At 41.0% G+C, this 26,124-nt stretch overlaps 1 protein-coding gene across 1 annotated transcript in view; it reads left to right on the top strand.

The window, feature by feature from the left end:
• LOC132867376 (ATPase family AAA domain-containing protein 2-like) overlaps positions 1-26,124 on the top strand; it is an 85,131-nt gene that overhangs the window by 16,784 nt on the left and 42,223 nt on the right. Inside the window, exons 8-14 of the mRNA XM_060900243.1 lie at positions 1,348-1,459; positions 6,158-6,262; positions 7,072-7,180; positions 7,282-7,397; positions 12,937-13,111; positions 17,114-17,202; positions 17,368-17,527. Of these exons, the coding sequence (XP_060756226.1) occupies positions 1,348-1,459; positions 6,158-6,262; positions 7,072-7,180; positions 7,282-7,397; positions 12,937-13,111; positions 17,114-17,202; positions 17,368-17,527 (866 nt within the window). The remainder of the gene's footprint in view (positions 1-1,347; positions 1,460-6,157; positions 6,263-7,071; positions 7,181-7,281; positions 7,398-12,936; positions 13,112-17,113; positions 17,203-17,367; positions 17,528-26,124) is intronic.

Raw genomic sequence — 26,124 nt, forward strand, 5'->3', positions numbered from 1 at the left:
TGTGTACGGACTTTGGTCATGTGAGGTTGTGTAAAATGTCTGATAGAGATTTTGAAGTAGGAACTCTCCAAATTGAATATCGAGAGGTGAAACCATACATGTCTGAACCTATGGCCGTTGCAAAGCAATCGGTGAATGTGGCTCACTGGTTTGACCGTGCGGCCTCGGAATCGGACAGCGACTCGGCTGACTCTGATCACGGTGACCCCGGATCTCAACAAGACTCGCGCCCAAACGATTTATCCTGGTACTTATGATAAATTCCTACTTTCGTCGTAATACTAAATAAGAGCCCTTTTGGAGAATATTTAAACCGCCCTCCCGAGTGGATATAGGGAACGATTACTTGATAGTGTGCTGGTAGGCCACGTTAGCCTGCCATCCACGGCATTATACTATTTATAGCCGACTCTGAGCGAGGAAATATCCCTTTGTCTCATTTCCACAATGATTGTACAGGATCCCTCAGAATTCTTGACTTGTCAATTGCAAGCAAAAGTAAAAATGTTTACCTCCAATCTTCTCCTTTTTGCTTGAGCGTTGCTGCTCCGTTTCTTCTTTGACTGCTTGATTTTAGTTTCATGTGCACAGTCCACTCTCTCTGCCTCTTCTCCTTTTTCGGAAAAAGCCAACCCTCTCGCTCTGCCTCTTCTCCTTTTTTGGAAAAAGCCAACCCTCTCGCTTCTCCTTTTTCGGAAAAAGCCAACCCTCTCACTCTGCCTCTTCTCCTCTTCTGGAAAAAACTAATCCACTCTCTCCGCCTCTTCTCCTCTCTTGGAAAAAGGTAAAAACCTCTTCCTGAACCGGTCCTGTTGTTACAGTTCACTGCACAACAATAAGGCACGGGGTTTTTCTTTGGAAATTCCTGAACGCATGTCTGCAGTCAAGCCGAATGGCAATGTAAGTAAACGGAGGTGGACTCAACACAAGCGGTTTGTTTCTTTTAAATGACGTCACGCGCCGAGTGGTCACGAAAATAGCCGAACAGAAATTCGCCACGATCCGTGCTACTTTATTTTAATTCTTACTTATTAACAATACTTCTTGGGACCAGAAAAAAATTACAGAGGGTTTTTTAATATATAAAGTTTCAAATGTGCATAAAATTAAAACACTTGCCTGTGAGCTTTAAGGGGCTCGGTGTGTGCCAGGAAAACATTCCCCACGCCACCACCAGGCTGAACTGTTGACATAAAGCTCCTTTAAGAAGAGATTTTTAAAAAGTTTGGAAGGTAATTGCGGAATTCCCTCCCGCCCCGCCCAATTCCACTGCTCAAATTATCTGGAAGTCATTTGGTCTTACTGGTTTAGACTGTCTTGTTTATCTTTTTTCCCTTTTTTCTACAGAGCCAAGGAAGCAGAGCGTATTTTTCCGCCGGCACTCAACCCCGATCAGGCGGAGGTATTCGTTCAGCTCCACAGGGCCATGCAGTCCATACAGCAGACGCAGAAGTAGCAGGTCATCATCATTCATCCACCCACCCAAAAAAAAAATACTACTGCATTCATGTTTTCTAAACTTGGGGATAATCTAAGGATTGTAGGACTCGAAGAAAAATTCTAATTGTAAATGATCATTTTTATCATCTTAATCTTCTGGGCTACAGGTCAGGAGTGGTTTCCCTGATCATGAACCTTAGCGCATCTCCCATAACCCGGGACGGAACAGTACCGTCACGTATTTAATGTGGTGTCACGTATTTTCTTATATTTGCGTTCCGGGTTTTTATATGCTGTTCCATCCCGCAATACCATTTCTGTGACATTTATGTACATAATGCATAATCTTACCTTTTTTTGTTCCAGTTTCACAGAGACATCCGTCACGTCCACCATTTTATTAATCGGTACTTACATTAGTCATCCTGCCTTTTATAGATGGTCCCGTCACGTATGATAAATAAAGTTAGAAGAAAAACAAAATATATTGTTTAGTTGTTTTATTGTCAAAACATGTAACTTTACTGTTTACTCATCTATTTTACAATTTCTTGCCTCTACCTCTACCATTTTCGTTTCTTCACCTGACATTGTATACATTTCAAGTTCTTATCTTTTTTTGATCTGTGCTTGTTTTATGACCCACGTTTTCACGATCAGTGTGCAACCACATGTTACTCGAGATGACCCTCGTTCCGCCACACGGGATTTCTTTGTGATGTCACGCCAAGGTATATTCCGTAATCGGAGTTCCGGGCTTTTAGATCAATTTCGATTGAAAATATCGTGAATATAACGTTAATACAATGTGATGGGATATAATAATACTGGATAATCAAAGAATACATGACCGTGATACGGGTGAGTACAAGATGATGTATGAAACCCCTGAATATTTATAAAACGTAACGTTATTGTAATGTTCCGTTCCGGTTCATACTTTCCGTACCGGGTTATAGGAGACACCAACCTTAGTTAGTTTTTTCTTTTCTCCTAAGCCTGTTTTTCTGCTTCTTTGACTATAGATAGTTTTCACTGACGTCACGGCATCCCGGGGAACGCCCCCCCAGCCGCCATCTTGGTGGGCAAACAAAACGGACCATTTTTTTTTTTTTTTTAATTATCAATCACTTGGCACATTTCGTGTATTTTACTTACTGAAACTGTCTTACTACTATTATGAATACTGTGCAATATTACTTTGCATCTGGTGGCTGAGTAGAAGGCCTATATTTCCCTATGGTTTAATATGAGTTAGCCTAACCAAACTCCAAAGCCTGAAACTGACTTCATCAAACTTTAAAGGCTGTCTGATATATACAACTTTATATATTCTAGCATTAAATAGACTGTTGAATGTTATGCAACCGTAATAAGTTGATTAAACACAAATCAAATCATACAGAATAGACCTAAAATGTTTTTCAAAAATGACCCTTGCGTGAGCGATATTAGTGTACATTACAATGTAAACGTACACTCAGCGGCTTCAGTTAGGCATTCTCTAGAGATTGTTTACACGATGTTTTGGTTTCCAAAAACAAACTTAAACACAATTGATTGTTTATTGAAACAACTTACCACTTATAAAATGATCGGAGCAGACTCTGCTGTGTTTGGAAGGCTGATAATCCTTGCGGTTGATTCTCGCAAGCCATTGATTCCTCCTTTGTATGCTGAGTTTCTTTGTCTGCTCGCCTTCGTGCTCCCGTACAGTGGGAATTACATAAACGCTCCGCTTGACTTCATCATTTGACCTATTACGACAGCCGTGAATGCAAGTTTGCACCATTGCTAGCTTTAAATAGTAGTAATGTAACTATAAATGTAAATAATATATAAATGAATGTAACTCGTACGCTACAATGTGTGCTCAGTGACCCGTACGGTAAGCTAGCCCTCCAAGATGGCCGCCACCAGGGAATCCCCGACTCTGTGACATCATGTGAAAACTAGTTTTGGTAGAATTCCGCCTGCTGGGTAAGAACACTCTTTATAATGCATATCAGAATCAGAATTGAACTCAGAATCGTGTTTAGGAATTTGGTTCCAGCAGTTGGTGTGTGTCTGGCGATACAGAAGGGGGGGCAAGGGTGATATGTATGTAAGTTATTTATATGTAATATAAGAGAAATGTATATGGACAATAGACATTACGTAATATAATATGTAATCTACAATAACTGTTACACATTATAAATATGTATGCTATCAATAATGTAAACAGTATACCATATGCAATGTGCGGGATATTTACAGACAATATCAGAAGTGGACAGTAATGAAGTACATTTACTTGAGTACTGTACTTAAGTACACTTTTTGAGTATCTGTACTTGAGTGTATATTATTTTTAATTTTTATTTTTTGAAACTTATGACTTTAACTTCATTACATTTGAAAGACAAATATCATACTTTTTACTCCACTACATTTATAAAACAGCTTTGAAAGTGGATGTTTTTTCTTTTCTAAAACGTGATGGTTTTTTTGCAGGTGACACTGAGACAGACTATCAGTAATCACTAGGGTCACATCCATAGACTGTATAAAATCAAGTTCAGTGATTTCTCAGCGGCGGCACGGTGGTGTAGTGGTTAGCGCTGTCGCCTCACAGCAAGAAGGTCCTGGGTTCGAGCCCCGTGGCCAGCGAGGGCCTTTCTGTGTGGAGTTTGCATGTTCTCCTCGTGTCTGCGTGGGTTTCCTCCGGGTGCTCCGGTTTCCCCCACAGTCCAAAGACATGCAGGTTAGGTTAACTGGTGACTCTAAATTGACCGTAGGTGTGAATGTGAGTGTGAATGGTTGTCTGTGTCTATGTGTCAGCCCTGTGATGACCTGGCGACTTGTCCAGGGTGTACCCTGCCTTTCGCCCGTAGTCAGCTGGGATAGGCTCCAGCTTGCCTGCGACCCTGTAGAAGGATAAAGCGGCTAGAGATAATGAGATGAGATGATTTCTCAGCAGCGTTATTTAACACGATCAGTTGATGACAGAATGGAAGGAGGCGGTTCTTCTGGGAAATGCACGCACTCATGGCCGTACCTAGAACCCATGTTTCAGTTTTCTGAAAGGATTAACGATTCGTTTCGTTTTAAATGTTTGCTTTGTTTGCCGAAAACGAACCACATCACAGCCTACAAAAACTCACCATCCAACCTGCAGAAGCATATTGAGGTATATAAACGTTTTATTCCAAGAGAAAGCTTGCAACGAAGTTTTATGTGCTTTTAGAGCCAGCGATAACATTGCAAATGTAGCTATGCAGTCTGGTTAGTCAAATGTCTTTCTATGGATTTGCCCACCAAGTTGCTGTCGCCTTGTCCACGGCTAACGTTTACACATAGCTAGTTAACTTGGACGCTGTTAGTTAACATGTAAAAACGGCGTTATGCTAACATAATGTTAACTTATCTGAAGTGCTTTCAGAAATATGTTTTAGCATAATCTTGCCAAATAAACAATGTAGAAATGTTTCTTTCTAGTAGCGTTAGCTACCCAATATGATTTCGAGTTTGAAAAGCGTTTGCTAGCATGTCAGGTGGAGCTTCACCGACTAGCTCGTATAACGTTAAACCACCATGACGGCACAGCATGCGTTCATTTTGTGAATTCACATTTCTGTCTTTGGTAACGGAGTTAGGTTTTGTAAGCGTTGTGGCAATAATACAACAATGTGTTGACAGAAAATGTACTTTTAATACTTAAAAGTACTTTTTAAGTAAAAATTTGACTGGACAACTTTCATTTGTATTGGAGTAACATTTAACCAGTGGGATCTGTACTTTGACTTAAGTAATAAACTTGGGTACTTTGTCCATCTCTGGACAATACACAGTATACTAAAAAGTGTACACAGAGTGCAGTGCGGTAGAGTACACAGGAGATACAAGTGGTACAGTAGTATATAATGGCAAGGATGGTTCAGGTCAGATATTTATTATGATGGCGTGGAGAAAGAAGCTGCTCTTATGTCTGGTGGTTCTGGTTCGCAGTGCTCTATAGCACCTGCTGGAGAGGAGAAGTTGGAATAGGTTGTGACCAGGGTGTGAGGAGTCCTTAATGATTTTCTCTGCCCACTTCCTGGTTCATGAAGTGTACAAATCCTGGAGGCTTGGCAAGGGAACACTGATGATCCTTTCTGCTGACCTTGCTGTTCGCTGCAGTCCGTTCCTGTCCTGTTTTGTGGCTGCACCGAACCAGACTGTAATCGATGTGCACAGGACGGATTCAATGACCGTGGTGTAGAACTGTGTCAGCAGCTCATGTGACAGGCCATACTTCCCGAGTTGCTGCAGAAAATGCATCCTCCACTTGGCATTTTTCAAGTATTGTGAGATGGTACTTCCTGAGAACTTTGACGTCTCCACAGTTGACACAGGGCTCTGTGTAAAGATTGGAGCCAGTTGGCCAGCACAGGCTTTAAGACAGGAGGGGGAAGACTCCATCCAGACCTGGCGCTTTCTTGATTTTGTGACTCTGGAAGAGTCATCTCATGTCCTCTTCACACACCTCGAGTGCACTGAGACCCAATAATGCAGCCAGTCCTGTGCAAGCACTTTGGTGTAAAAGATTGATTGATTAAACAGGTGTGTGTGTGTGTATGTTTGGTGGTGTTGGGTCATATTTGGTGGTGGAAAAGTCCCTCATCACTGATATTTTAGTATCTGTGTAGTCACCAAATTTTGAAATTTTTTTTTTTTTTTAACGTTCCTCCTTTAGGCGGAGACATGCCATCCACAGTAGCGACTCAACCTCCTCCTCTTCATCGGATGATGAGAAATTTGAGAGGCGGAGGAGTAAGAGTCGGAACAGGTCAACAAACAGGTAATAGTCTCTCGCTAATGAAATCCCGTTTATTAGGCTGTTGGTTAGTGAAAGACGTCCTAGACTTGTTTTCTATGAACTTAACAGATTGTCCTGACAGAAACAAATGTTTATGGTTTAGTGGTTGATCTGGAAGAGAACCGTTATAACTTTGAACCACATTTACAAATAACAATACCAGAATTTTGATTTTGATACCAGTACCAAAATGATACTTTGGCCACAAACACATCCCCACCAGCATTCACTTATTTGTGTTTTCCTTTAATTTATGAATCAACTAAAGCCTAGGTCACAACTGGACGTACGATTTTTTGGCCGTGCGATTTTTGGCGTTTCCCAAATTGCTGCGGGTTTTTTGTTTGTTTGTTTGTTTGTTTGTGGAGAAAGACGCACGTTGGCCGTAAGTTTGTCTTGCAACCTGAAAAAAACGTAAGCGCCCGTAGAGTTTGTTTGACATGACAAAGAACCTCTGTGGCCAGTCTACGGCTCGAAAATCAGCACGTCACATGCACGCCCTCCGTGCGTTTCTTGCGTTTTTTGCACGTAGACGGGCCGTAGGAGCACATACAGCCGGTTGTGACCGAGGCTTAATTGAGGAAAATATTCATTTAGATGCTCAGAACTTTAAAACTGTGTCGAATAAAGCTTTATGTAGTTAAAAAAAAATGCCCAACAAAGGAATAACAAAACGTTTTGGTTCTTTACAAACCTTTGTACTGTGCTGGAATGTTTTACAATGTCGGTATATTTACATACAGTTCAGCTTTAGGTAAAGTGTTTTAAAAATTTAGATTTCTCCTTTTTAGATGCCTTCCGATGAACTTCCGGAAAGAGGATCTCTTGGGACTCCACAAGGACCGAATTAAGATCGGAGCAAGTCTTGCAGATGTTGATCCAATGCAAATTGACCAAACGGTTTGTGTATTATTACTTTTGCATATTATTTGAAATGCATATTCAGTCACTTAACAAGAAACCAAATCTCTTTTCCTAACTGTTGATTTTCCTGGGTCTAGGTGCGCTTTGACAGTATCGGTGGTTTGAATAGACACATTGCTGCTCTAAAGGAGATGGTGGTCTTTCCTTTACTCTATCCTGAGGTTTTTGAGCGGTTTAAGATTCAGCCTCCAAGGTAATGAAATTTACGGTACAGAAATAAATATATGCATGTATGTATGTTATTTACCAGCTGGGAGGTCCGTATTGTGAAATACCGTGACCGAGGTTTTGAAAGTACTGATCAAGGCCCTCTGGGCCGAGGTCAATATTCAAGGCCGAGGTCACGGTATTTCACCATACGGACCGACCTTAAGCTGGTAAGTAGTATATTAATTTTTTTCTTTACCAAATTCTAACAGAAAACGAGAGCGCCCGAAAGGGAAAACCGAGTCAAGCCACCATTTTGAATCCTCATTCATGGCTGTAATGCAAATTGCTTCCTCCTCGGTATACAAGTGCACTTCCATGACGGGAAAAAAAACTACATTTTGCCGCCTGTGTAGTCCCCTATTTATACAAAATTGAGTCATTCAGGATTCAGCCATGTTTTTGCTCGGCGTTAGCAACAGTTAGAGGTTTTTAGTTTTCTCCTGAAATGTTTTCTTTTATTTCTTCTTCCTCAGGGTAGTAAAACTCGCTTTCGCTGTGAAGACTGTCGTTATCACTATCCATGATGTAAAATTAACGCTATTCTCCTGAGAAATGCTGGCAAAAATTTATAAGATTTTTGATAAAAATCTTATAAATAAATCTTATAAAAAAGATAAATGTTGACAAAAATTGCTACCATGTTTGTTGTTGTGAACGAGCGAGTCACCAGAGGTCCGTAACCGGGGTCTGTAACTGGGGTCCGTACCATAAGATACGGACCCGCTCGCCAGCCAGTCAGAGCGCAGGATTTGATGGAAACCGGACTGCGAAAAAAATAAGTACATTTATTATAGCAAGATGGATCTGCAAACACTCTCCTAGGGGTTATGAGTTTATTATCCCGTTTCCACTTCAGTGGAAGTGGGATCTTGAAATTGCTTAGACTTAGTGTAAACGTCATAGTAGTAGTTAAACAGGGGTCGCTTCTCGCTCAGTTTTCAAGATATCTGTATGAAACTTGGTGTGCATATAGATAGTGACCATCTGTGATCTCCATATCATGCATGATGTCATTTTATGAGGTCATAAAATTTTCAGGAATGGCTATGAATGGGACCATCTGGTACAATACCAGGACAAGCTAGACAAAATTCTTTCATGCCACCTTCCAAGGCCCTTATCTTTTAATACTTTTTTTTTTTTTTTGCACTCATTTGACCTCTGATCGTGACCCTTTGCCAGAATTAGGTCAAAAGTCACTTGTGTTAAATCGCTACTCCTCCCTCCCTCCTTTTTTTTTTTTTTTTTTCCCCTCCAATTAATTTTCACCAAATGGGGTACAGAGAACCTATTTGGAGGGGGTTCAAAATAGTTTGCATTGGTTAAGCGATTTGACCCATTTTCACTGAGTTACGTGACCTTGAACTTGTCAATTAGGTGTCTCTATAGCAAAAAGTCAGAGTTTTGTCTATTTTTCATGGTCTTTGAGCTAGCCTTGCTCCTTTGCCATGGAAAAACATGTTTTAATGAATTTTTATAGTTTTTACCTAAGTCAGTGTTAGGTCACACATTTTCAATGGCCTATATCTCAATAACAAAGCAAGATAAGGCCATAGTTACTATTAACCATGAATAGGAAGTCATATATGGGCTTCCATTTGGGAACATTAGTTTTGCCCTGGAGTGACCTTGACAGGTCAGATCAATGATCTGCATATTTTTCACTGGCCTGCATCAAGAAATTGGTGAAAGATAGGAACTTGGTTAATATTATTAACCATGGAAGTATTATATCCTTTTTCCTTTGTCATTAGATTCCAGACAAGTGGCCTCATTTCTCTCAGTTCTGTGACCTTGACCTTTGTCCCAAGGCCTCGGGTGTGGAAATGGGATACCACTGTACCCTTGGCATAGTACCTCTAGTTGAATTTGGACATTGATAATTCGGGGACATAAGTCATTAATTATTAGAGCAGATGGAGTCTGTGGAATAGTATCTTTGCCATAGAAGTTAAATTGGGGGGGGAAATATTAGCCATTTTCTAAAACTTTTCATGTATTTTAAGCACGTTTCTGTCCATCTAGTAAACATGGCATGAAATGGACCATTCCATACTGAACACATGACCAAACTTAACAAAAAGGTACCTCTATGTTGTACTTTGACATGAAAATGAACAACAAATTACTCCAATGGGTTGCAGCCAATAAAAATAGAAGCAGTGTAAAATGCTTAGCAAATCATTGACCTTAAGAACAAAGGAGCTTATTAAGAAAATGGTGAGCATTACAGATTTACTTGGACATTTATGAAGTACTTAAAGGTCATAGGCAAGGGTCAGAGGTGGAATGTAGAATATCAACTTTATTGTCTAGAAGAATAACCCAAAAAGCGAATATTCAATGAATAAAACAGTTAAAATGTACTGTTTTGCCCAATTTCTGAAGGTTTGTTTACATCTCACTTGTGTGCACTTTCACTGCCAGGGGACCGTCATTGTGACGTCATTCAAGCCAAACGGAGCAGTTCTGTGTTTACTTGCGAACCGAGCATACGTGTACGGACTCTGGTCGTGTGAGGTTGTGTAAAACGTCTGATAGCGATTTTGAAGTGGGAACTCTCCAAATTGAATATCAAGAGGTGAAACCATATATGAATGAACCTATGGCCGTTGCGAAGCCATAGTGGATATACAACCCCGATTCCAAAAAAGTTGGGACAAAGTACAAATTGTAAAAAAAAAAAACGGAATGCAATAATGTGGAAGTTTCAAAATTCCATATTTTATTCAGAATAGAACATAGATGACATATCAAATGTTTAAACTGAGAAAATGTATAATTTAAAAGAGAAAAATTAGGTGATTTTAAATTTCATGACAACACATCTCAAAGTTGGGACAAGGCCATGTTTCCCACTGTAAGACATCCCCTTTTCTCTTTACAACAGTCTGTAAACGTCTGGGGACTGAGGAGACAAGTTGCTCAAGTTTAGGGATAGGAATGTTAACCCATTCTTGTCTAATGTAGGATTCTAGTTGCTCAACTGTCTTAGGTCTTTTTTGTCGTATCTTCCGTTTTATGATGCGCCAAATGTTTTCTATGGGTGAAAGATCTGGACTGCAGGCTGGCCAGTTCAGTACCCGGACCCTTCTTCTACGCAGCCATGATGCTGTAATTGATGCAGTATGTGGTTTGGCATTGTCATGTTGGAAAATGCAAGGTCTTCCCTGAAAGAGACGTCATCTGGATGGGAGCATATGTTGCTCTAGAACCTGGATATACCTTTCAGCACTGATGGTGTCTTTCCAGATGTGTAAGCTGCCCATGCCACACGCACTAATGCAACCCCATACCATCAGAGATGCAGGCTTCTGAACTGAGCGCTGATAACAACTTGGGTCGTCCTTCTCCTCTTTAGTCCGAATGACACGGCGTCCCTGATTTCCATAAAGAACTTCACATTTTGATTCGTCTGACCACAGAACAGTTTTCCACTTTGCCACAGTCCATTTTAAATGAGCCTTGGCCCAGAGAAGATGTCTGTGCTTCTGGATCATGTTTAGATACGGCTTCTTCTTTGAACTATAGAGTTTTAGCTGGCAACGGCGGATGGCACGGTGAATTGTGTTCACAGATAATGTTCTCTGGAAATATTCCTGAGCCCATTTTGTGATTTCCAATACAGAAGCATGCCTGTATGTGATGCAGTGCCGTCTAAGGGCCCGAAGATCACGGGCACCCAGTATGGTTTTCCGGCCTTGACCCTTACGCACAGAGATTCTTCCAGATTCTCTGAATCTTTTGATGATGATATGCACTGTAGATGATGATATGTTCAAACTCATTGCAATTTTACACTGTTGAACTCCTTTCTGATATTGCTCCACTATTTGTCGGCGCAGAATTAGGGGGATTGGTGATCCTCTTCCCATCTTTACTTCTGAGAGCTGCTGCCACTCCAAGATGCTCTTTTTATCCCCAGTCATGTTAATGACCTATTGCTAATTGACCTAATGAGTTGCAATTTGGTCTTCCAGCTGTTCCTTTTTTGTACTTTTAACTTTTCCAGCCTCTTATTGCCCCTGTCCCAACTTTTTTGAGATGTGTTGCTGTCATGAAATTTCAAATGAGCCAATATTTGGCATGAAATTTCAAAATGTCTCACTTTCGACATTTGATATGTTGTCTATGTTCTATTGTGAATACAATATCAGTTTTTGAGATTTGTAAATTATTGCATTCTGTTTTTATTTACAATTTGTACTTTGTCCCAACTTTTTTGGAATTGGGGTTGTAGGTAACGATTACTTGACAGTGCGCCGGTAGGCCACATTAGCCTGCCATCCGCGGTATTTCCCTGTGTCAGTATATCGGGCCTGACATCTCATCTTGTCCATCAATGATTTTTAATTTTTTTTCAACTACTGAGGATTTAAATGAAAAAGGTAAAAATGTTTACCTCCAATCTTCTTTTTTTGCTTGAGTGTTGCTGGTCCGTTTCTTCTTTGACTGCTTGATTTTGTGCTCGAATTTTGTCGGAACAGCGTCAGGTTTGAGCCTTCTCTGTCTGACACTGACACCGAAACTCTCCAACAGATGGGGACTCTTCAAAAATGAATCGTCGTCGAAGTGATCGGAGCACAGAGTGGTGTATTTACCCGGCTGCCAACCCTCTGGCTTCACGTGCACAATCCACTCTCTCGCTCCGCCTCTTCTCCTTTTTCGGAAAAAGCCAACTCTCTCACTCCGCTTCTTCTCCTTTTTCGGAAAAAGCCAACTCTCTCGCTCCGCCTCTTCTCCTCTCTCAGAAAAAGGTAAAAACTTCTTCCTGAACCGGTCCCGTTGTTACAGTTCACTGCACAACAATAAGGCATGGGGTTTTTCTTTGGAAATTCCTGAACGTACGTCTGCACTCAAGCCGAACGGCAATGCAAGTAAACGGAAGTGGCCTCATCTCAAGCGGTTTGTTTGTCTTGAATGACGTCACGCGCCGAGTGGTCACGAAAATCGCCGAACAGAAATCTGCCGCGATCCGTACTAACTTATTTTAATTATTACTTATTAACAATACTTCTTGGGACCAGAAGAAATTACAGGTTTGGTTTTTTTTAACATATAAATTTTCAAATGTGCATAAATTGAAAACCGTTGCCTATGAGCTTTAAGTGATATTTGTTTGGTTGAGTCATATGGCTTTGCAGCGCATAAGATTTTCCTGAATGGATGATCTCCAGATAGAGGTTTTTGTGGGTAATCTGACCGTTCTCTTGATAGTTGAACACAGTGAACACAAATAGCCAACAAGTGAACATGCATAAAACTGTACTGAATATACTACAGGGTCATAGTGCATTTCGTTACTCGGTCACATGTTCTCTATGCCAACATCTCTACCTCAGCTGGATCCTGAACCTTTTAGCAGTGCTTAACTTTTTATCTCCAGGTTTTCTGGTGTGCAGATTGAATATTTGCCTAAAACAGTTGAAGAATAAACAATGTGTCTTAACAAAATGTTTAGCTTGGTAGGTATTATTTATAGACATAATCTTTTTCCCTTATTTTCTGAAATCCACTTGCAGAGGCTGTCTGTTCTATGGTCCCCCAGGCACTGGGAAGACCCTTGTGGCGAGAGCGCTGGCCAACGAGTGTAGTCAAGGGCAAAAGAAAGTGGCCTTCTTTATGAGGAAAGGCGCCGACTGCCTCAGCAAGTGGGTGGGAGAATCGGAAAGACAGCTCCGGCTCCTTTTCGACCAGGTACGTGCTTCATAATTTGTCTGTATGATACATGATTAACAAAGATGCATCATGCGTTCAGGTTCTTCTTAAAGCAGATACGCAGAACCTTTTATTTTTAAATGCATTTCTGAGTGGATAGCATCTCCATCCTTGACTCTTGTATGCTGCATAAATAGGAATAAAAAATATATTTTTAAGAGTTAAAATCGAGCGCAAAGTTGGCATTCGAGCTGCCCTGCTGAGCCAGCCAGCCCTGAGTGCGTGACGTCACAGCGGTAACCGGTTTTAAGGCCGAGGCCTTTGACAGCTATAGACCAAAGTCATATAAATAAATAATTTCTGGTGAAAGTAAGAAATCCCGTTACCGACTTGCTCAACTAAGACTGATTTGACTTCATTGATTGTGGGTTGACTTTCATTAAAACAGGATGGGTGTTATAACTTATGCAACATACATGTACATGCACGCATTTTCACTGATAAAACGTAAAAGGCTAATTAAATAATCAGATGAACTGAGACAATCACATTCTGAAGCAAATTAAATAATCTCATACCAGTAACTTAAACACACAATACAAGTTACATGTATTAATCTAAATGCGGGTAAACAACGTGGTTTTTTTTTTTTTTAATCCAAATGAGAGTCGGAGCTTACCCGTCTGTGTTCTCGCTTCTTGAAGGCCGATCTTGTGGCCGATTGTTTTGAAACAATCTGACTTTCAGTTGTTTTGTTCAGTTCTCCGTTCATTCGCTTCTTCCACGCAAGGGCGAGATGGCAGCAATATCCAGTTTAGAAATAAGACGGCTGCTCCACTCATTCTCTCCATACTGTGTATTCCGCCATTACTGTTCGGCTCAGGCAATTACTAAAACTCGGGGCAGAACAGGACGTCATGAGTTTTAGCAACAACCGCGTGGAGGTCACTGCCCAAGCGATATGTCATGTTCCGTCCTGGGTTTTAGCAACAATCCTCGGCTCACGCTCCGGGAGGACTGGTGCGACTGAACTCACTTTAAAAAAAAAATAAAATAAAATGAATACTTTTTCCTTTTCTTGTTTTATTTTCCTTTAATTGTTGGTACTGCACCCTCTTTCAATACGGGCTTGTAGCCAACGCTCCTCAACAGATCAGAGGTCTCGTACGAGTCTTCAGTAAAATGTGCAGAGCAGAGGAGAAACCACTTTGTAGGCGCCCAACGTGCCCATGAACTTCTCACAAAATGCGTCCAAATCTTTGCAGTTTGAACATTCTTGGACCATGAATGCAACGTAAATCCACCTTCTGTCGTGTTGCTGAACCTACCAGCAACACATCTACATGGCATGGTGATAAATTGGCTCAAAATGGAGGATCGGAGTTGCAGTCAGCTCTGTGTTTTAGTCTAGCGGAAATGCCGATGAGACCGATAGACTTCCTGCTGTGACGTTACGGACGTCAACATCATTCACTCAGACCGCTACCTATATAAATCACTTTAATCGTAAAAATTACTATATTAGATTTATTGTTAACGCTTAAAACTATTCCTGTGCCATTCTTGAGGTCTCAAGGCATTTATAAATGAAAGTGAGGCCATGGTTCTGCATATATGCTTTAATATATTACAAAGCATAAAATAATTGCAGTGTATTATTTCTGTCTATATCAGAGGTCGGCAACCTTTTTGCCATGTAGTGCCAATTAGAAATTTTCTTGTTCGTTAGTGTGCCATTCAAATAGGTGTTGTTAACTATGTGTAATTAGACACCACACATTTTAGACGGATATGGATATTTAATGCATTGAGCAAATGTAAAACACCATTGCACTTGTTTTATAGTCTGGCTAACGCGACTTCAAAGCTCTGCGAGCATTTGGTCTGGCAAAGATATTAAGTCCAACCGTTTCCCAAAGCGCGTGGTTGACCCGCCTCCCTGAAATGCCTCAGTTTGCTACTGGTCGAAGCCAGAAAAGGCTGTGACGAAGCTTAAACCAATCACATCACTCTTTCCTCTGACGTATGTGACGCGACGGAAACTGCTTGAGTAACAGGAAGATAAATACCTCCAGGGCTGCTCTTTGCTCCGTTTTCAATGAGAACTTCCCGTTGAATGCTTTCAATACAGCATCTACCGCTGTGTCAAAGGCTTGCCGCTGCTCCATGTTCGTGATGTGAATGAAGCGCTTCCGGCATAGATTCTGTAAACAATCTATGGCTTCCGGTCGCAGTTCTACTACGTCACTGCCTTGAACACGCCTCTACCCAGGGCCGTTGGAGATGCTCAAAGTTGATTGGCTCCTGATTTTTCGGGAGCTTGGAAGAGCTGGAGATAGCTTGCCTGGCCAGACTAAGCTCGCAACAGGCCCTCGTGTTGTGTCACGCTTAGGATGGGCGGGCCCAGGCTACTTGTTTTATGCCATTAACCTCACACACAAGGTTTAAGAACACCACACACGCACACATTGGATAACAACATTGCAAGCAGCTTATACAAATTCACAAAATAACATCCAAAATCTTTCAGTAGGTAACAGGCCCAAGTTATTCACAATAAAGACGTAGCAGCCTAATGGAAATGGAACTGATGAATAATAAAACTACAGAAAAAAAAATGAGTGTCAGAGAACATTGACAAGTAGCCTACATAAAGTGGCTTAACAATAAACTGCAAATTTGAAGTAGCCTTGTTACAAAATAAATGTTTTGCCTATCAGTCAGTGTGATCCCTGGCCCTGCTTCCCCTTACTTGGCTCCGAGATGTGGGGATGGTAATTGGTCACTTTGAGTTGGACGCATGCTTCCAAATGGCCCGTTGTCAGACGACTTCGGGAGGGGCAAAGTACATTCTTCATGTGCGAAAATATCTGTTCACACAGATATGTTAATCCGAACACTGACAATAAAGCCAGTGCGATATTGCGAAGACGGTTGAACTTTTCGGGTAAAGAGGCCCAGCAGGATTCATTGGCTTTAAACAGCAGAGCTCCTCTCTCACAGTCACACCACAATATCTTGCCATCACTGCCAAACGTGCCACATCATTCACATCTACGCTTTCGTCAAGCGCAATGCTAAATACCGCTGCATCTTTTATGCCAGTTGTTTTCTGCCATTTCACCAATTCGTCGCTCAACAGTTCTGGCTGATACGGGCATGTCTTCTATTCTTGATTTTATTGTCTCTTTATTTGGCAGCCCCTCAAAAAGACTATCCTAGCCGGAGAGAAAGGCCTCCTTAATGTATTCACCGTCTGTAAATGACTTTCCATGTTTAGCTATGCAGTGAGAAATTATATAGCTAGCTTCAGTGGCATTGTTTTTAGCTGAGGTAAAGACTTTTAAAATGTTGGCTTGCTTCCCATATCCGCACACTGCACGTGAGATTGATTCGTCCCTATCTGCCTGATCTTTGAAAATCTTTTCGTGCTTTGTTCGACACACAACACTTTCAAAACACAACGTGTACACAGCACGGTCCCTCTGATAAACGAACCCATATTCTTTGGTCCACGAGGAGAGGAAAGCCCGAACTGTCGGCTTCTTTGCCATCTTAGCGCAACTGCTGCATCAAGTGGGCCCATCTCGTGAGAAATATGGGGAGGGGGCAGTGTTGCCAGATTGGGCGGTTTTAAGTGCATTTTGGCGGGTTTTGAACATATTTTGGGATGGAAAACGTCAGCAGTATCTGGCAACACGGGGGGGGGCGCTATATTGTTGTGTAGTCATGCTAAAAGAGTAGGCTCGCCATGCAACAGCCAATGACAGTTCAAGATGACGTTTGAACATTTTTAATGTGTTGAATAATTAGGTTTGTGTATCATCGTCAGTGTGCCACTGGAAATTCCTCGGCGTGCCAGTTGTGGCACGCGTGCCTAGGGTTGCCGACCCCTGGTCTATATTGTGAGCTCTGCTGCCCTTTTTTTTCTTTGTGATTTTTAAAAAAAAATTTTCTTTATTACAAAGGTGTGTCATGTTTTATTTTTCAGCCATCCGTTTTATCTATTGTAACCCCACTTTTTCCATCTTGGATTTGTAGGCATATCAGATGCGTCCATCTATTATATTCTTTGATGAAATTGATGGGATTGCACCTGTTCGTTCTAGTAGGCAAGACCAGATCCACAGGTATGTTCATTTATTTCAAATTATTTATTCATAATTACACTGTCGTACACAAAGTAAATGTGAATGAAATTGATGACATTTGTCTCACTATATGTACATTTTCATCATGTGATTTTTAAAACACTTGAGGATATGCTTTAATTACTGTGACCCTTTTGGCAACAGCTCCATCGTGTCCACGTTGCTGGCTTTAATGGATGGACTGGACAGCCGTGGTGAGGTGGTAGTCATCGGAGCCACTAACCGGCTGGACTCCATAGATCCTGCTCTCAGACGGCCCGGACGCTTCGACAGGGAGTTCCTGTTCAGCCTTCCTGACAGAGAGGTGTGTCCAAAAAAAGCAAAGATATTTTAGTACTTTCTTCGACATTAAAGAAGCACGTTTACACTTTATAATTTGACACTGAATTTTAATTGTTAAAAATGAGTTTGATAAGGATATGATTTCTATTATACAAGGGAAAAAAATCATATGAAATTCCCATGACACTCATGTCCTGCTAGCAGGGTATTATCTTAAAATTTTACACTACCGTTCAAAAGTTTGGGGTCACCCAGACAATTTTGTGTTTTCCATGAAAAGTCACACTTTTATTTACCACCATAAGTTGTAAAATGAATAGAAAAATATAGTCGAGACATTTTTCTGGCCATTTTGAGCATTTAATCGACCCCACAAATGTGATGCTCCAGAAACTCAATCTGCTCAAAGGAAGGTCAGTTTTATAGCTTCTCTAAAGAGCTCAACTGTTTTCAGCTGTGCTAACATGATTGTACAAGGGTTTTCTAATCATCCATTAGCCTTCTGAGGCAATGAGCAAACACATTGTACCATTAGAACACTGGAGTGAGAGTTGCTGGAAATGGGCCTCTATACACCTATGGAGATATTGCACCAAAAACCAGACATTTGCAGCTAGAATAGTCATTTACCACATTAGCAATGTATAGAGTGGATTTCTGATTAGTTTAAAGTGATCTTCATTGAAAAGAACAGTGCTTTTCTTTCAAAAATAAGGACATTTCAAAGTGACCCCAAACTTTTGACCGGTAGTATAAATATTGAAGCAAATTTGGGGCCCTCTGGTGCAATCTTGGCATGATAAAGCAGTTGGGAGAAGCTCTTAAAATAAAGTGGTTTAGGTTGTGAATTTCTGAAAAAGGAATCAATCAACTCAAATCATTTCAAGAAAATTCTTTATTTTATAGCACATGTAGCCTTTGTGCCTAAAGGTAAATAAGCATTAGAGATTTCACGCACGCTTCAGATGAGGTTGCTTGAAAAGTTCTGCAGCTTCGTCAAATGAGAAGTCCTCAAAGCCTATCTTGGTGTAGTTTAGATGAACAAGGTGTACTGATACTAAGTTGGTTGCGGAGGCCAATCTGTTGCTACAACTGAAGGCCCTTTCAGTCTTTGCGTTGCCAACCAGGACGGAAAGAGATGCAGTAAACAGTTCAAATAACCCCACAAAATAATCACGGTCATCCTATCCCATGCACAATCATGATTGGAAAATTATAAATTTCTCGTTTTGGTTCATCATAATTTTCTCTAATAGAGGCTTTGCACAGTCACCTGACCCAATTAGCAATGCTAACTACGCTGCAACGACAGCGGGCACACTTGTAATAGGCATCTCGGACACTCGCTGGCCGTGCTGTGAAAATTGTGCATGCACATGCTCATTTAAGTTTCCAAATCTGTCATTGATTAACTCTTGAATATTGTCTATCGTGAATACAATCATTAAAAAGCACATCTCTGATTTCCAAAGAAATGTATCTGGTTAAGATCTATTCAGTACTTTGGGAGTAACAGCAGGTTGAAGTTGGTACAACAGAGTTCACTCTCTGCTTGCATGACGTCGGGAAACTGCTGGTGCTTTTTGAGTCACGGAAAAGCGGTCAGGTTTGCTCTCTCTCCTGATCAGTTTCTGACTGGATTACTCGTGAATATCAATCATATAACTTTTATATGGATGTTCTCTCGCTCTCACTGTTTCTGATGAAGTATTCAGCAAAAATTTCCATCTGCTAGTTTTGATGTTTTGCTTCACAGGAGACTTTTGAAGTGAGTTCATAGCTTTACCTACTTTTTTTTCCCCGCAAATTATTCATGTAAATAATAGTGCTGTCAAGCGATTAAAATATTTAATCGCGATTAATGTCGCGACTGTCATAGTTAACTCGCGATTAATCGCAATTTAATCGCACATTTTTGTCACATGAAAAACCATTGTAATTCTCTTATCAGCATAAAAACGTGAATGGGCTTGCTTTGTATTGCAAAGCATAACAGGTCTTGACACAGCCACTGCAAAGTGAAACCTAAACCGAGCACTGGGGCTAGCAAAAGAACCATGATTGAAGTGATCTACTGCTTGAGTTAGTCTACAATTCAGAGAGACAGGTTACACAGTGACGGTAGGCTTGACATGATTGATTATAATATAAAGTACACTATTATATTAACTTTAAGTTGTTCGTTGATAAATATTGCATTGAATCTGATCTTTACTGTTTCAGCTCACTTAACACATTTTGTACTTTTACACTTTCTGCCTGTTGATGCGTCGCGCTGTCCAATCAGAGGCGGCCAAATTTGCATATTACAGGAAGGATTTCTGGGATAGCATTGAGTTTACAGTTCAGAGGGATCTGGCTTCTTTAGATGCTGTCTTCTTAAAACTGAATAAATATTTAAAAAGAGCCAAATGAGCCAGTCTTTTGAACGGCTCTTTTCAAAGAACGGATCACAAAGATGCGGATCCCATCAAAGAGCCATAAATCCCATCTCTACTAGCGCGCCCTGCCCATGCTGGTTCTTTGGGGGGGCAGAGGATTCTGGCTGTGCGTGGCACGGCATGGCATTACAGTCTAGCTGCTATCGGTTTTCTAAGCAAAGTCTCTGTTCCAAGTTCCTGGCAGTTTCAAAAGCTTATGAAAAACCTACATGTCACAGAGCGTTAATCTCGCGATAAAAAAATTATCGCCGTTAAAATTGAGTCAAGTTAACGCGTTAATAACGCGACATTTTTGACAGCACTAGTAAATAAATAACTGTTTTAGAATATAACTAGTTGCTTTGATGAGAAAAAAAAAAAAAAGATTTCTAATAATCCTGGGTCTTCCCGGGAAGACCCAGGACACGCTGGAGTAGGGCTGCGTACCTAAATGTAACATCAGGTACCGAGGTTTAGGTACAGGTCCGGACCTGTACCTGAACAATTTGACAAATTAACATGTGTTCTTCTGAACAACTTCAATAATGACAGAAACATTAATAAACTGTTGACAACTTGTCAGTATCTTTATTCAAAGAAAACCGAACATAACTAGGTTTCCTACCTCACTTCTCAGTCACCCTCTTATGCCGCTTTTCCACTACAAACGCGGCTGAGTCGTGCCGTGCCGAGTCGAGCTGAGTCGGGCTGAGCGGGGCTGTTGGAGTTGCATTTCGACTACAACCGCGCTGAACCGTGCTGGCTGGAAGTGGGTGGACACATTGGGTGGAGTTAGCGAAAGTGGGTGGACGTCATGTGATGTCGTTAAGCAGCGCAAACAGTGACATCAGTGACAGTGGCGGAACAAGTCAGAGCCGGGCCGGGGGCGGGGCAAATGACCGGGCCCTTTATTAAAGCTTATCATAACATAATTTTAGGCTACAAAATGTCCGCAACTGCGGTGTTTACCAATTTCAACACTACCGGGTGCAACTGTTATTTAGTACATCAAGTCCTTCAAACGAACATGTAACTCAGAAACAAAAAACATTAGGATACTGTACATGGCTCATAATAAAACATCAATAGCCTATACTGCGCACATTATTTGAAGGGCATACGAATGAGCGCTCAGAGGTTGCAACGGTGACAGGAAGAGTCAGAAATAAAAGGAGGGCGGTGCAAACCTCACTGAATGCACTGTGTTTACCAATTTCAACACTACGGGGTGCAACTGTTATTTTGTACATTAAGTCCTTCAAACGAACATGTAACTCAGAAACAAAAAAAACATTCGGCGACATACTGTACATGGCTCATAATAAAACATCAATAGCCTACTGCGCGCATTATTTGAAGGGCATACGGCGAGCCTTGCGCTCCGCGAACTCGTCCACGATGCTCTGTATGTCACTGATTCAGTGAGCTTTTAAGCGGTAGTCTCACGACCCGAATAGTAAACAATAAACATGGAGGACATGGAGTCGTTAGTGTTGCTGGTCTTGGTGCTGTGGCTTGTTGTCACCGACAACGCCAACAGATACTGGCAAGAGCGTATAGATGAGGCGAGGCGCATAAGGCTTCAGAAATTCTCGTAATTCGTAATTATTCTCCTTCTTCCGGGTTTACAGTATTTACAGATCCCAGCGTGCTCGCGGGGCGTGTGTGGGCATGTGAGGACACTCCTCCTCACCAATCAGTGCACAGGGGAGTGTCTGCTCACGCCCCCAGCCTCAGTCGGCACGGTTTGGCTCGCTTCAGCCCCACTCCAAAACGGTGCGAGTTTTAGGGGCTAAGCAGGGCTGAAACGAGCTGAGTCGTGCTGGTTTTTGGTAGTCGAAACGCGAGCCGTGTCGGGCTGAAGTGAGCTGAAGCGAGCTGAAGTGAGCTGAAAAAGGGTAGTGGAAAAGGGCCATTAGTCTCACACTTGGTTAACTTGGGACAAAAAGTCATAAGTTGTCTCACAGCGAGAAGTGACGACACTAGAGTACTACAGAGTACAGACAACATATAGTTCAAACTTTCAAAGTACCTGAGAAGTTGTCTCACAACGAGACATGACTAGAGTACTACAGAGTACAAATAACATATACATGATGTAGTTCAAACTTCCAAAGTACCTGAGAAGTGACTAGAGTACTACGGAGTACAGAATTCTACTACATTCTTAGCTTAACAAAACAAAAACTTACACTTAATGTTGAACATGGACGCAATGATCGTTCCAGACTCATGTGGAGTTGTCTCAATCTTGTGATGACGGCGTAAATGTTTTGCTATGTTAGACATTCCACCGCTGCACTGAATGGTGGCATTACAGAGGTTGCACCTTGCGTTCTGGCCCCCTGAAAGCTTTGTTACGTGATCCCAGACCTTACTGGTCTTCCCACGTGGCATGACAAACAAATTCATTCCGCGCAGTCCGCGGCCTTTAACTTGGGTGGCAAAATTACACAAAGCAACAAAGGCTGCCAATGCCAGCAAAGGAAAAATGGCTGACCTGCTTTTGAGTCTTTTTGACCAATCGGAACGCTGGATCAGCCAAGCTCTCGCAATGTCTCGTGAGACTGTGGCGAGAGGATCTCAAATCAAAGATGGCTCTGATTTCAAGTTTCAGCGTGGCATTTTACGTCTTTTCCAGTGCAAACTTTTCGTCTTTGTGGTAGGATTTACACATCTTCAGTCACAAAATGAGCAGGTACTTGGTGTAAATTTATATCGGTACAGTACCGGTACTTCATGATCCGGTATTTTGGACCTGTACCGAATCGATTTTCATGGTACAGTACCGGTATGCAGCCCTACGCTGGAGGGACTATGTCTCTTGGCTGGCCTGGGAACGCCTCGGTGTTCTTCCCGAGGAGCTGGCCGAGGTGTCTGGGGAGAGGGAAGTTTGGGCTTCCATGCTCAGACTGTTGCCTCCGCGACCCGGCCCCGGATAAGCGGATGAAGACGAGACGAGGCTTTGATGAAAAATATTGAGATCTTAGTGGTCGGAATGAGATTTTTAAAAACTGGAAGTCAGAAACGCGAGTGTCAATTTCAATTCAATTAAATGGAATTGTTTACTGGATGTGGATCACAGTTTTTTTTTCGAGGTTAGCCTTGAAAGCTGTGAATATTAATTGAAAATTTATATTCTTTAATATAAACACTAGTAGGGTCTACTTTTGAGAAATACAAAGGCCTACAGAGCACAAAGAGGGTATTAGAAATCTTTTTTTTTTTGGATAGAGAATGGTAGATGTGAATGACGATGCTTATTTATGCATATTTTATAACGAACATTGATTTCTCCTTCTTTGTGGTGTATAAATGAGAGTTAAGATCAGCTTTATATTGCACAAATAAATCTATTTGATGAAACTTTGAAGAGTGTACCGATTTAATGTCTTTACCTAATTGGCATAATACTAATTTGCATAATTTTTACTAGTTTTTGAAATTTGTATTCCGTATACAACCATCTATGTGCCTGCTAATTTCCATGTAAATAACTTGGAAAAATAAAAGTTATAAGAAAAAACATTTGATCTCATTGGTTAATGAGGCCCATTTTGGACCATGTGAGCCTCGTACATCATATTACGGCAGTTTTCTAAACATTAAGCCGTTTTTTCCATCTTTGATTTGTAATATCTCAAGAACGGCTAAACATTTTAATTCTGTAAAAAGTATGTTCTGCATTCAATGAAACCAGTTTCAAGCAATTTGGTTTGAATTTGAATTTTCACCTGATATGCCTATTTGTACTTCATTCAAACAAGTTAGTTGTTATTGATCAGAGGTGGGTTTCCCAAAAGCCTCTTAACACTAAATGCATCTTAACTAGGAGAGAGAGTTAAGATACACTTAGTTGTGCTGCTCGCTCTACCATTTAATGATGATCTTTGTGCTGCAATGCTTTTTGGAAACTCAGGCCAGTATGGGAAGGTTTTGCTGCGTTTTTGGATGTGCAAATAGTTTTGAACGAAACAAAGACGTCAGAATTTTAAATTTACCAAAAGTAGTTCATCATCGGGGGAAAAACTAGAGAGATTTCTCAATGTAAAAGAGGAAAAATTGGGGGGGGGGGGCATTCAGTGGGACTCTGTGTTGAACAGAGAGGTCAAAAACCCTTTTCATTTTCACGAAGGTAAGAATTCAAAAAAAAAAAAAAATACTAATAATTTCAGAACTGGAACAACGTGCTCGCTCTTATCCAGTGATGTGAACATGAGTGGCGTAGCCTAAACTTCCCCGAGACTTGATGCATTTACATTCGGGGATCCTTCGGAATGCATTGTGCGTGTGATTGGGAGCCTGTCATTATGGGAAACACCTGATCCTGATCTGAGAGCAATCAGCACATGCATGTAACAGAGATGCCTACTAGTACGGATTGGCCGTATTTTGTACGGAAAAGTTACGTAAATGCGATGTTACGGCAAACAGTGTTATTCTGTACGGAATTATTATAAAGTCTTAAATTCCAGTGAGTTGTTTTTAAATGTCCAAGCGACTTTTTTAATCCATGCGCGATTCACGGCTAGGCTATTTATTTTTACGACAACCACACATGCTGTGTGTGACATGCGCAGATTCCGCACATGCTGTGTGTGACATGCGCAGATTCCGCACATTTGTTCGTGCTATTTTCGATACGGTAGAATGGCCGTGCATTACACCCAGTCAAAAGGGCAATGGATACGCGCACTGCAAACTGTGTAGAACTGACATTAACATCACTCATGGTGGTCGCGATGACTGCACGCAGCATGTCAACTACAAAAAAAACATATGGAGTAGGGCTGCACGATTATGGAAAAAATGATAATCACGATTATCTTGATCAAAATTGTAATCGCGATTATTAATCACGATTATTCTTGATGTTAGGGAAATCACTTAAAATTTATTTCACTATATTCAAACAAACAATATGAACAGCTTTCAGTGCAGAATGAAATTTAAAAGAGAAATTCTGATTTCCAAATGACAAATAAATGAAATTTATCCAAGAAATTACCAAAGGATGAAGGAACTGAAAACTCAATTGCAACAATTACATAGTATTATACTGAGGCCTACAAGTTTTTAGCTAGAAAGACCAGCCTATCAACATGCTCTGGCTTTAAACATGAGCGAAGGCAGGTCACAACATTGCCTCCAGTGCTAAATAATCTGTTGTTCCGACATGGTTAGCTTTTCTCTCTCCCCTCAATCTGTTACCTACTCTCACGCTATCACCCCTTGAAGAAGATACCGCTGCACTGAAGCTCTGCGCACTTGGCCAGTGTTGCCAGATGCTGCTGATGTTTTCCAGCCCAAAATATGTTCAAAACCCGCCAAAATGCACTTAAAACCGTCCAATCTGGCAACACTGCACATGGCTTGCTTGCTTATTTAGCCGGAGTGATGAAACCTTACATGCGTCGGTTCGCCCCCTAATGGTTTGGCGGAGTACTGGTCAAAAAGTGCTTGATCAGATATACAGCAGAGCTCGCATTTTAAATGGAAATAAATCGTGATTTTCATTTAATTTAATCGTGGCAGCCAAAATCGCGATTTTTGATTAAATTCGATTAATTGTGCAGCCCTAATATGGAGTATGCTGAAATGGCGAGTCAGGCGGAAAGTAAATCTGGGGGTATCCAGCAGTTTTTTACGAAATCTGTGGATGAAAAGACACGGAACGTGACACGTGCTGAAGCGGTGATGGTTGACCTATGCTTGGAGTTGAACTTGCCAATTGGTGTCATGAAATGTGAGTTAAACTTATTCAGTTTCTTTTTACATGTATGATTTTTATTCACTGAAATATCAAACACTGGCTGTACTTCTTTAATTCAAAGTCTTTTCAGTGTTGCAAGTGCAAATGTACATGTAGTATGATCAAAAACAGAATTTTATGATTAGTGCTGTTGGAATTGTGGCAAAAAATTGATCATTCCACTGTTTTAAATACAATTATAAATGTCATTTTATTCAATGTCTCTTCTGAAGCATTATGCTGAAGTATTTATATATTGGGACATTATCTTAATGTCGGACTCTCTTTGGCATGAAATAAGAATTTTTTTTTTATTTTTTATTTTATTAGAATCCGTTAACAGGTAGAACATTTTGCCAGGCAATATAATATAATACTTTTGAGGAGTTACATTCAATACCAATGATTAGTAGTCAACCGTAATGTCTGCAAACAGGGAACACTATT

This window comes from Neoarius graeffei, chromosome 19, assembly GCF_027579695.1.
Source record: "Neoarius graeffei isolate fNeoGra1 chromosome 19, fNeoGra1.pri, whole genome shotgun sequence".
NCBI lineage: Eukaryota > Metazoa > Chordata > Actinopteri > Siluriformes > Ariidae > Neoarius > Neoarius graeffei.